We start from the raw sequence: 12,572 nt of genomic DNA, 5'->3' as shown, positions 1-12,572 counted from the left end.
GCCAGACCCGCATCTCTCGGCCATGCTGATTGTCAGATAGAGGTAATTGGTGTCTCCAGACAAAGAGGCTTTTTAAAAATGATTGTTAGCTTTGAGAAAGAGAGTAAACAGAAGCAGAATTCCCTTCCTTTCAGCAAGGCTGCTTTATCTTCCCGTTTCTCCTGAGCCTCTTCCCTAGAGGGAGAGGTGGGGGCCGGGCCTCCCCAGCTGAGCCCCGGGGTCCTGCCTCACTCGTCCCCACTCCTTCACGCCCAGGACCGGGCAGCGCCCTGCAGGACAGTCCTGTCTGCTCACTTGTACAGTCACCTGCGCTGGCCCGGAGTCCTTCACCCCCTCAGGGCACGTAAGGAGTGATTCGCCAACCTGGAGGCACTGAAGGACCCCTCCCCCGACCCGGACGCAGCGGCGCGTCAGGCCTGGTCCGGCCTCTCCACGCTTCCACCGTTTCCTCCATCAGCCTCCAAATTTTAACAAAAATGCCGCTACCCTTCCTCCTTCCTCCCCACCCCCCTCCCAAAGATACAGCGCTAGGAGCCCGCAAGTGAGGTCTGTGCTGCTTTGCAAAAAAGGGGAGGCGACCCTAAGAGGAAGTCTGGGGACGGTGGCGTGGCTCCTTTGTCTCCCCCAAACATCCACTCCGCGAGCGTCACCTCCCTGGAAGGTTCTCAGCTTTTCCCAGCAAAGCGGAGCATGTGTTGCCCTGACCCTACAGCGGGATGGGGGGGCCAACGACCCAAGGCGGAGCTGCGTCCAAGTGCGGGGCTGCCGCAGGGCGCAGAAGTGGACTTCATGGCGCGGGGTGGGGGTCGGGGGGGGACGCTCCCCGGACAGCCTGGCTCAGGGAGGCCACGCTCTTCATCGCTAGACAGTCGAGAACTTCTCCGCCACGTGCTCCCCTTCCCTCCCCCACCCAGCGCCTCCTCTGCTTTCCTCTGATTCTGTTTGCCCCGGAGCCCGCCGGCTTTCTGAGTCAGGGGTGCCAGACTCACGAGTGCCGGCATGGGTGGCCCGGCCTCGGCACGCGGTGTCGCGCTGGGATGCGGTCCTGTTTGTCCTTCCAGCACACCTGTGGGGCAGGAAGACTGCCCCCATTTCGTAGGCAAGAACACCAGGCCGCCAAGAGGCTAAAGCAGTTTACCCAGCGGACACAGCCTAAATGATGGAACCAGCACTCAAATCCAAGGTGCTCTAACTTCAAGCCCCGCCACACAAGGGCTCGCCCTCCGCCCCTCAACGTGTACCCCTCTGAGCATTACACAACAGAAGCCAAAAAAGAAAAGACTGACAGGGGCACTTGGGTGGCTCAATAGGTTAAGCGTCCAACTCTTGATTTCCACTCAGGTCACGATCTCACGGTTCATGAGCTCGACCCCCACGTGACAACGTGGAGCCTGCTTAGGATTCTCTCTCTCCCTCTCTCCCCACCCCCCGCCCCTTCCTCTCTCTCTCTGTCTCTCTGCCCCTTGCTCACTTGCATCCTCTCTCTCTCTCAAAAAAAAACAAAACTTTTTTTTAATGAACATTAAAAACAAAAAGACTGATAAACTCAACTACACACAAACGTAAAACTTCTGGATGGCAAACGACCATGAAATGTTGCAGGTTAAGTGACAAACTGGAACACGAGTGACAAAGACTTAACGTGCTCAGCACAGAAAACGCTCTCACCAGAAAAATCCCCAGCAGTCCCGTATAAAACGGGGCAAACACCGCTCACAGAACAGGAAACACAAACGGCATTTCACCTTCCACCTCATTCAAAATAACAGGGGCGCGAGTGAAAATCACAGCGTTTTTTTCCAACTTTCAGATCCGCAGAGATAAACGTGTCTGTTCCCTGGTGCCTGCAAAGGCGTGGGACAGTCATTCTCACACACGCCTGCACTCCGTGCCGTCTGGGGAGGGCGCTTCGGCGAACTGGGTGCCGCAGGGGGTGCTGCCGTGTTCCCCTTCATCACTCACGGCTCACCAGCACTTTCCACTGCGCATGCCTGTTCCAGCTCAAGATTTCGATGCAGGGACCCTTGGACACGCCCATTCTACTTTCAAGAATTCGTCCTACATGTACAGTCACGCCTAGAGACATACACACGAGCTCACTGCAGCACCGTCTGTAAGTGCCAAGGGCTGCAAAGTACCTAAATCGAGAGGATCCTGGTTAAATAGACTATGGTACCTTGAAATTGCACTTATAGGGATATTATGCAGCTGTTAAGAATAATGAGGCAGCTCTACATGTATGATCTCCAAGATATAGTAGCTGCTCAAAGCAAAAATGTCTAACTGTAAAGTCCGCTACCGTTGGTATAAAAACAGAAATCTAAATGTGTGCTTATCTCTGCATAAACCAGCTGGGGAAGGGTATGAAAGAACCCGGTTTTTCTGGGGAGGGTCACTGGGTAAGGAGAGGAAAGGAGACTCACCTCCAACGTCTTTTGAGACTTTTACCCATGTGCGTATATTGCCTACACCGGTTAATAATTAAAATAAAATGGTGGCTGGGGGGGGTGGTGGTGGGTTCCTGGGGGCCTCAGTCGGTTAAGCGTCTGACTTTGGCTCAGGTCATGGTTTCACGGTTCATGAATTCAAGGCCCGCATCGGGCTCTCTGCCGTCAGCCCAGAGCCTGCTTGGGACCCTCTGCCCCCCACTCGCTCTGCCCCTCCCCCACTTGCACGTGGGCTTGCTCTATCAAAAATAAACATTTGAAAAGGTACTGTATTAAAAAATAGAAAATAAAATGGTGGGCCGTGGCTACAACTCTAATACAAACAATATCTCTAGAGAGCCCGGGGGAGAAACGAAATTGTGAGCTGATTGCTTGCCGTTGTCCAGTGTCAGCCAGAGCCTGGCCCACACATCACAGCAGGTGCTCCCAAACAGTTGTTGAAGAAATGTACTGGCTCTTGTAAAAGGGTGCTTCTGTTTTCTCCTTTAGTCCCAAAGCTAATTTCTACTGATCGATCGCCCTGACGACGCTCGAAAGGACCCTCGCTGGTTGGCTCCCCCCCCAGTGGACATACCGCACGGGTACGAAGACGGGGGGCTGGGCATCCTTCCTGGCGTCCTTGCGCAAAGCCACACGGGCAGGCAGGTTGAGGCCGATGTGGTAATGGACCTGAATGAGCAGGGCCAGGAGCAGCTGGGGGTAGACGCGCCTCACGAAGCCCACGCAGCTGCTGACCGACAGGAGCTCGCACAGCCCGCTGGCTGCCTGGGGGCAGAGGGGAGGCTGGCTGCAGGCTCCGGTAGGGGCCCGGGTCGCTTCGCTAGCAAGCTGGACCTGGACCTTGGCTCTTCTCGGGCTCGGATTGGGAGAGACCAGAGGCACCTGGTGGCTCAGTCAGTTAAGCCTCCGACTCTGGGTTTCGGCTCAGGTCGTGATCTCACAGTTCATGAGTTCTAGCCCCGCATGGGGCTCTGTGCTGACAGTGTGGAGCCTGCATGGGATTGTCTCTCTCTCTCTCTCTCTCTCTCTCTCTCTCTCTGTCCCTCCCCTGCTTGCTCTGTCTCTCTCTCAAATTAAGTATATTAAAAAAAAATTTTTTTTTAATTGGGAGAGCCCAGCTCTCTACGCCCCCTACCGCACCCCAACTCCTGGCTGTCTGGTTGAGCCCTACACGAGAACAATAGCCTGCTTCCTTGATGTTGCACAACCCTGGAACAATCATGGTAGAGGGATCCTCTCCCACCTTTTGTCAGGTAGAGTCTTTTTAAAAAATTTTTTAATGTTTGTTTATCTTTGAGAGAGAGAGAGAGAGAGAGAGAGAGAGAGAGACATAACCCGAGAAGTAGACTCCAGGCTCTGAGCTGTCAGCTCAGAGCCGGACTCGGGGCTCAAACTCATGAACCCTGAGATCATGACCTGAGCCGAAGTTAAGATGCTTAACCGCCTGAGCCCCGCCCAGGTGCCCCTGTCAGGCGGGGTCTTGATCCCGTTGTGAATGTGGGGAGACAAACTCAGAAGGAAGAAGACACTTACCCATGGTCACCCAGCCCTTGGGAGCAGGGCTGGGACTCAAGTCCCAGGTGTCTGGGACTCAGACACCAGGTACAGGATGCCCTGCCTCTTCCTCATTCATAACACAGGCACAGAGACCGTGAGGGGGCACCCATTGCCCCTTCAATTTGGCCCATTAAACCAGGCCACCCTCACTGGATCCCCTGGTGCCCAGCAACCAAGAAATTAACCCCAGCCTTGAGTGGGAGCCAGGGAGGCCCAGACCTGGACTCTGTCACTCCACGCCTACTGATCACGCCCCTGCCCCTTCCATCCATGACTCCCCACACCAGCCCTCCAAAGTCCCGGAAGCTTGGTTTTGTTGGTATTTGACCCACGATGCTCCCTGGGACCTGACGGGTGCTCACCTTCCAACTTCTCCACCTGCTATCCAGTCTGTCCTGGCCTGGGCCCACCTCCCACTCGGCCCACTAAGGCCTAACTGGCAGGAGGAGAGTGCAGGGGCAGGGGGAGGTGACAGGCGGGGGGTCACAAGATTGGATGGCTCATTCTGGTCCCACCACTCCCTAGCCCTCTTTGGGCCTCAGATTCATTCATCCTCTGTAAACTGGGGTCTCTGGTCCTCTTCCCGCCAGCCCCACAGGTGATGGAGGGTGAATGAGGGGAGGGGTGGGAAAGAAGCCTTCTTTACGAAGAAATGGCCAAGATCCGTGCCCCCACGCAGCCAGCCCAAGGGAAAAGCGTTAGATTGTGAAGTTGGCATGTTCCCAGGGAAACAAGTCTCACAAGGAGGGCTGGGTGGGGACCACGAATGGCAGTTTGTACTTTACAGCTCGGGAAGCCCTTCCGCACACACTATTTCACTTTTCCGGACAGGTAAGATAGACAAGGCAGGAGCTATTACTGCCCATTTTACAGATCTAAATACCAAGGCTAGAGATGGTCATATAGTGAGGGAGCGGCAAGCTAAGCTAAGCTTCTGGGACTCAGAGCCTTTACATTTTTCAGTAGACCAAAGATAATGCTTGTATCCAAAGAACACGGTCAGCAGGATAAAGAGAAGTCTCTAGTGATGTGCTACAGGGCTCTGCTCTTGGCTCAGTCTTGCTCAAATGGTTTGTCGACACCGTTAAGATAAAAATGAGTCCGCACTGTATCCATGCTCGGGCTACGCTTGAACAAAAAGCACAAACGGGTGACTCAAGAATACACTAACACACAACGGCTGAGAGAGGAAACCAAATCAGGGAAGGAGCGGGTGCCCATGCCTTATTCATAGAACTCAGTGCTGGGGGAGAGGGGCAAAGGGACACGGTGGCAAAACGCAGGATTCAGAGCTAGGAGATCAGGGTCCGAGCCCTGGCCCCACCACTCACTAGCTCTGTGACCTTGGCTGAGACCTGGGATGTCACCGAGCAACACTGTCCTCCTCTGTTAAGGGGTAACATCACCCACCCCTCCACCCACCATGTCTTTGCTTCTCTCCACCAGCATGCCTTGTTCTCTGCTGAATCCCCAGAATTTATGTGTGCCCGGCACACAGTAGGTGCTCAATTACTGTTGTTGACTAAATGAATCAGTTCAACAATTTTTTTTTACTGTCTACTATGTACCGGTATAGGCTACACATTAGGGATATCCCGGTGGGCAAAACAGGTTCAGGCACTGAATTCGTGCATCTCACAGATTACTCAAAGGACTCCACACACTATTGTCAAATCACAACTGGGGTAAACTCTCCCAAGATAAAGTATGTGAAGCAGAGTATAATATGCACAGATTTGATCATGACAGGGAGATAAGGGACCAGGCGGTCATGGGGTAGGCGAGGTGGGTCCTCACCGCTAAGGGCACGATCGAGGCCCGGCCCTTCTTGGTGAAGGGCTTCTCCTTCAGGCTCGTCAGGAGCAGATCCAGGAGGTCTCGGATATCACAGCTGGGCTTGCACAGTATCAGCTGCCTCCACATCTCTGCGCCGTTGCTGGGAGGTCAGGGGTTGGGAGATGGTTAGTGGGGACCAGGGCACTAGCCCCACCCAGCCTCCCAGCAGTTTTGGGAAGAAGACAAGATGCCCTCAAAATGGCACCCATGGGTGAGTCAGCAAGGAATGGTCCAGAAAACACTCTCTAAGAGGCAGGGGGCTAACAATTATTGAAAACCCTATTTCCCATATCATATCAGGTGCTTTATACACGACTTATTCAGCAAATATGGAGCACCTGCTATACGCCAGGCACTAAGCAAACCTCTGGGCATATAGCCGTGAACGAGATATTCAAGACATTCAAGGTCACTGAATTCTCAAATGACCCTCGAGGTGGGTTGTTATTCTCATCTTACAGATGGGAGTTGAGGCTCAGAGAGGTGAAATCACCAGTCCGAGACTACACAGCTAATGAGCTACAGAGTCAGGAAGTGACCAGCCTTCAAAACCTGTGATCATTCCTCTATGCCAGGGGGGCCCCCTAGGACCTGGACCTTGCATTGGTCACACAATCTCAAGGAGTGCCTGCTCCTGTCCCCTAGAAGTCAGTACTCCAGGCAGGGGAGAGCATCTGGGCCAGCCTGTGAGCACTCCTGTCACGGGGAGCTGAAAGCACTGACCGGCCAGTGCACTAACGGGTTAACAGAACCTTTCCCCCTTCTGCATGAGCATGTGAACCTTCCATTAACTTTCCAGCTCTGTTCCCCTGGAAACATGATAAAGATAGTATGTCAACTATGTTGCTAGGCAACATCGCTTATAGTAAAAATGACCCAATTGGTAAATTGCATCTGGGCTGGGAGGAACTATAAATTAACTCTAAGAACCGATGAGGACGCTGTAGCATTGAGCTTCCCGGGGTGCGGTGGCTCTTGGGATGGGGCTCGCCCCCCGTGGGGACCCCAGAAGCCAAGTCTATAGAGCTTTTGTGAGAGATAGCGGTTCCCAGGAGGCCTGAGCCATCTAAGCCAGGGCAGCTCCTGTACCTTTCACCTGGGAGGCCCAAGAGACCAGCTCTTAAGCCCCGAGTGGGGAATGTGAGGCCTCCAGGGCACAAGATGTAAGGAGACCCTCTCTCTGGGGTTCATGCAAGTGGAGGTGTGGCCCCTGAGAGCCAGGCCGCCTTAAATTTTGTCCCAGCGCTGTCTGGCCTGCTGCATGGGCTGCTGCAAGGACTCCTGGGAAGAGGAGCCCCTGTCATTGCTCTGTCCTATATCCTGAGTGACTCTGATGTCAGGTGTGCCCTTCCCCCCCCGCCCCCGCCGGTCTTATGAGTCTGAAGGTTTAGTGATTCCAAGACGAAACCCTCTGGGGTGGGGGTGGGGTGGCCAAAAAGGGTTAAATTCTTCCGGGTGGGAGGAGGGGGATGTATCACCCTGGCCCTCACCTTCCTAACTGATCTCCCTGGCCTCTGTGAATGGTACCAGCTGTCCCTACTAGACACACCTCGTCACACAGCCCTGCACAATTCTGCCCTCATGCTCAAACAACCATCTTAAGGCGTGGGTCCCACAACTTGCTGCCTTGTTCTGTTCATTCAGAAACGTGTGGGCGTGTTTCCTGGACTGGGAGGCTGGAGCAGTCAGTCTGGCCTCTCTGGCCACAGTCCCCTCTGCCCATCAGGCCCCTTGCAGCGTCCAGCCCTGGGCAGGCACTTAGCTCAGCTGGCTGCACTACTTGTCACAACCAGCCATCTGGGGTGGGAATTCTGCAGGGAGTAGTTCCCCTTCTGCCTCTAGGGGAAAACTGAAGCCCAGCGAGGGCAAGTAAACCACCCAAGACCACACAGCAGGTGGAGGCAGGGGCAGGACCAACACTCAAACCTCCTTTCTACGGCACCCCTAGAGCTCTGGGCTTGGAGTTGGTCAAATCTGAGTTTAGGTCCTCATCCTGCTGCTTGCTCACTGGGTGCCGAGGACAAGAGACCTCCCCTTAGTTTGCCCATCTGTAGAATGGGGTTGTTGTACCAAGGAGAGAAGGTATTAGCACCCTGCACGGACATATCCAGTGCTTTGGAAATGCTGAATGGCTGTCAGAAGCACCACAGATCTTACGGAAAAGTGACCAGCTGGGAGGGCAAGGGCCTTCTCTGGGTGGAAGGACAGGTTCCTAGCCCAGGATGGGGGCTGCTCCAACCTGGGAGTGGTGGCGGGAACCCCTCAGTCGGTACCTGTCCAGCGGGAGGGGACACGTGAGCAGGGCCACGACCACCTCGGTCATGAAGGAGCTGGCCAGGAGGGAGACGGGCAGCAGGGCCACCTCGCGGGCCCGTGGCTCCTGGATGTGTTTCAGCTGCATGTAGATGGCCTGCATGATTTCTGGGATCTGGGGCACAGCCGGGGGCAGCCGTGAGCAGGCGGGTGGCCGGTTGGAGAAGGCCCGAGGCAGGCATGGGGAGATCATGGAGATGAGAGAAGGCAGGAAGTGGGGGTGACAGGATAGAGTGGCAAGGGAGAGGAGAGAGAGAGAAGAGGGCCCCAGGAGAGAGAGGGGGAGAGAGGGGGGAGCGGCACGCCTGTTCCTTCCCTGGGAGACAGCCAGGGGTCCTCACTGCCCTCCCCACCCCCACCGGATCAAGTGAGTTCTTTCTCACCTGCAAGTCGAGGCACCTAGAACTCACCACCACCACCACCCCTGCCCCGCCCTGGTGCCTTGGGGTTCTGGCACCCCCCATCCTGCCACTGCCAGATGGCCGGTCCCAAGGGATGAGCAGGCCCTGTGGGGTCTCCCTGCCCAGCCCCTGCCCGCAGGGGGCCTTACCACCTCCACCACCCTGTGGTGGTACCACTCCAGCACCGAGCTGATGGTGACCTCCGAGGACAGCTGCATCATCTCCCCCAAGTCCTTCTCCCGGGCTTCTGAGCTGCCTTTCAAGCCTTCCAGGGCTGCTAACAGCAGGTCCTTCACCTGCTGGGGTCCCAGGAAGTCTCCAAATTCCTGAAACAGGCACAGAGGCACTGACACCCATGGACAGACCCCTAGCGACGCACGCAGAAGTCAGCAGGCAGGCCACGCATACTCCGTTCATCTGTGGGTGTCCAACCCTTTGGGGAGGAGCTACAAAAGAAGGGGCGACATGGCCCCTGCTCCCAGAAGAGGGGGTATGCTTCTGGGCACAGACCAGGGGAGGTCGGGGCACTCGGGGTGGGCCCGTGTGGTTGGGAAAGGCTTCCTTAAAGGGGACTTGAGCTTGGAAAGAGGGAAGGCGGGGAGAAGGCATTGGGGCGGGCTGTTCCCAGGAAGGCCCCGGGGCTGATGGGCAGCAGGCGGTCACCGCGATCACACGCAGAATGTTCTGGCATGGGCAGACAGGGTTGTAGGGCCCCAGGAATCGCCTGTTGCTCTCATACAGCTCCTTCTTATTGGTCTCTTCCTTATCTCTGGCTCCTGCAAGAAGAAAGCCTGCTCCGTAAGGCCCGACCACCCTCCCCTTTTTTTCTTTAACTTTTTATTAAACATAGATGTAGGAAGTACACAAATCGTAGGTAACCAGCTTGGCCCATTGTTACGTAGTGAATATGTTCATGTAAGCCGGCACCCAGGCCAAGACACAGAATGTGGTCAGCGCCCCAGAAGCACCTCTTGGCTCCCTTTCAGTCCCCTGTCCCCTCCCCTACCCGGGGTGACCACTGTCCTGGCTCCTAAACCCACAGGTTAGATGTCTTGGTGCCGTGTCACTTTCCACGGTGTGAAGACACCAGCATTTATTTCTCTCTCCTACTTCTGACGGACATTTGGGTCGTCTCCAGCTGTAGTGCTGCTCGAACATTCTGGTATGCCTAGTCCGTGCCTTTTGGGGAATGTTAGGCACACATTTGTTAGGTACGTAGCTAGGGGTGTACCTGCTGGGCCCTAGGGTGGATCTAGGCTCAGCTTCAGGGGATGCTGACAAATGGTGTTCCGGTGGGGACCAGACATGCGTCCACGGGCGGGGCACGAGGGCTCCCGTGGCTGCACATCCCACGAAGCGAGCTGCGCGTTTCCCATTTGCTGTTCTGGTGCGTGTGTAGTGATACCTCTACACTACCCTGGCCTTCCCACACTCTCTTTTCTTTTTTTTTTTTTTTAATTTTTTTTCAACGTTTATTTATTTTTGGGACAGAGAGAGACAAAGCATGAACGGGGGAGGGGCAGAGAGAGAGGGAGACACAGAATCGGAAACAGGCTCCAGGCTCTGAGCCATCAGCCCAGAGCCCGACGCGGGGCTCGAACTCCCGGACCGCGAGATGGTGACCTGGCTGAAGTCGGAGGCTTAACCGACTGCGCCACCCAGGCGCCCCGCACACTCCCTTTTCTGCCTTTTTTCCCTTTAGCGCCCATCATCATCTGACTTTATGTATTACTTGTTTATTTGGTTGTCTCCTGACGACAAGAAGCTAAGTTCAATAGGGAGGATTATTTAACTTCGTTGCTGTATTTTTGGTGTCTAGAATAGACCTGGCATGTTTTTTGTTGAAGGAAACATATTTCAGGCTCGTTTCCTAAGGCCTTATTGTGGCCCAGCCTGGGTCCTACCTGGATCCCCCCCAGGGTATGCAAGACATAAACAGAAGAAAGGGCCGTCGAGGCAGAGGGACTATATGGACCAGATGTGTGGGTTGTCTGTAAAGGGAGGAAGCTTGACACCTGGAATCAGACAGACCCAGGTTCAAAGCCAAGCTTTGCTGCTGGCTACCCTCAGTGGGCACGGACAAACCACGTCACCCTTAAGAATCTAACAGTGCGGGTCTGGGGGTCACCAGAGAAAATACAAGATACCCAGTTAAATGTGATTTCAGATTGCCCGGTCACTCTGCCTCCAGAGCCAGGAAAGTTGAAACAACATGCCGAAGTCCCTTGGGCAAGGTCGGGACTGTGGAGAAAGGGAGGAGGCAGGTAACAACGGAGACTCTGTGCCCCTAGGTTCAGTGCCAGCTGGGTGCCTGTGTCAGCTCATTTCACGTCACCGGCTCCCTAAAGCTGGATCCGGCATTGTTCTCCCCCCTGCAGGTCTTAGCTACTCCAGACGCTAACGTGGGACCTGTTCTTTGTTCATTCGTTCAATAGACGATTCACCGAGCACCCACCCCGTGCCCAGGCCCAGGGCCGGGCCTTCGGAATGCGGTGGTGAATTAAGACACAGCCTTGCCCTGCTCTCAGCACATGAGGGCTACCGTGCCCGAGTGGGCATATGGTGCCATCGTAGGGCTGTGCAAATGGGAGCCACAAATTACACTTGGGCGCCTGGGTGGCTCAGTCGCTTGAGTGCCTGACTCTTGGTTTCAGCTCAGGTCGTGATTCCAGAGCTGTGGGATGCAGCCCCGCATTGGGTTCTGCGCTGAGAGTGAGACCTGCTTAAGATTCTCTTTCTCTCCCTCTGCCCCTCCCCCACTCATTCATTTCCTCTCTCTCAAAAAATTTTTTCGTAAATAAAAATAATTGTTAAAAATGACCCTGGAGGGGCGCCTGGGTGGCGCAGTCGGTTGAGCGTCCGACTTCAGCCAGGTCACGATCTCGCGGTCCGGGAGTTCGAGCCCCGCGTCAGGCTCTGGGCTGATGGCTCGGAGCCTGGAGCCTGTTTCCGATTCTGTGTCTCCCTCTCTCTCTGCCCCTCCCCCATTCATGCTCTGTCTCTCTCTGTCCCAAAAATAAATAAACGTTGAAAAAAAAAAAAAAGACACTGGAAGGCGAGGAGGGGCTCGGATAGAAGGATTGCTTAAATCAAAATAGGTTTGTTTGTAGCCCTTCTCCTCTGGTTCTGTGGGGACTGAGACTTCCTACCAGCTTCTGCAGACCCCACGGGAGGCTCCAGCAGATTCCCAGGCTGAGCACCTGCCCAGAAGCCTCGCCTCAGAGGCACGCCGAAGGGCTTACGTTTTTGGAGCTCCAGGATGGTGTAGAGGATGATGATGCCGTCCAGAGCCTTCCGGCCAATCTCCTCATCAGGATCTCCAATGCGAAGGATGAGCCTCCCCAGCAGAAGCCCCAGCGCCGGAAACCCCGAGGACATCTGTTTGTGTCATAACTTTAGGGACTGGGTCTTAAAGGTTCAGTAATACTATACAGTAAATAGTGACCAGAGCTGGATGGTCTGGCCCTGATAGCAGAGTCCTCTGAGGATGACAAGGGTCACCTGGCAATCTCTGGACAGATGCATGGGCTCCCTTGGAGCCAGGAAGATTCTCCCTATGAGTGTCCTCCCCTCCCAGGGGCCACTCACAAAGAAAGGCAGGGTCAGAAGCACGTGGTTCAACACAGAGACGTTGCTGTTCACAGCCCGTGCTCGCTCATGGGTCTTCCCGGAGTTCATCCAGGGCCCCAGGGGCTGTGAGGACAAGGATGAGACTCAGAGCTACAGGCTGGAGGCCAGCCTCTCCTGCCTGGGTGGGCAGGTCGACCTTCACCAATCAGCAGGAAGCTTCCAGGGAGGGCATAAAGGCAACTGTCCACAGCCCTCCTCCTCCTCCTCCTCCTGGAGCATAGGGAGGCACGGGGCCCAGGACTGGAAGACGAGAGGGAGGACGAAGGCCAGTGGGGAGAGAGATGAACGGTGGGGAGTCACGATAAAGAGAGAGACAGGGACGAGAGTGGAGAAGGCAAAGCGATAGGGGCAGCTAGAACAGGAACACGGGGGATAGGGAGAGAGTGAC

General features: G+C 55.2%; 1 protein-coding gene across 1 annotated transcript in view; it reads right to left on the bottom strand.

The window, feature by feature from the left end:
* Positions 1 to 12,572, bottom strand: part of MROH7 (maestro heat like repeat family member 7) — a 49,940-nt gene that overhangs the window by 14,679 nt on the left and 22,689 nt on the right. Inside the window, 7 exon segments of the mRNA XM_043575074.1 lie at positions 3,022 to 3,212; positions 5,802 to 5,940; positions 8,114 to 8,268; positions 8,704 to 8,880; positions 9,218 to 9,330; positions 11,797 to 11,932; positions 12,143 to 12,247. Of these exon segments, the coding sequence (XP_043431009.1) occupies positions 3,022 to 3,212; positions 5,802 to 5,940; positions 8,114 to 8,268; positions 8,704 to 8,880; positions 9,218 to 9,330; positions 11,797 to 11,932; positions 12,143 to 12,247 (1,016 nt within the window).

The sequence above is a fragment of the Prionailurus bengalensis genome, chromosome C1 (assembly GCF_016509475.1).
Source record: "Prionailurus bengalensis isolate Pbe53 chromosome C1, Fcat_Pben_1.1_paternal_pri, whole genome shotgun sequence".
Taxonomy (NCBI): domain Eukaryota; kingdom Metazoa; phylum Chordata; class Mammalia; order Carnivora; family Felidae; genus Prionailurus; species Prionailurus bengalensis.
This window is presented reverse-complemented; position numbering and strand designations above follow the sequence as displayed.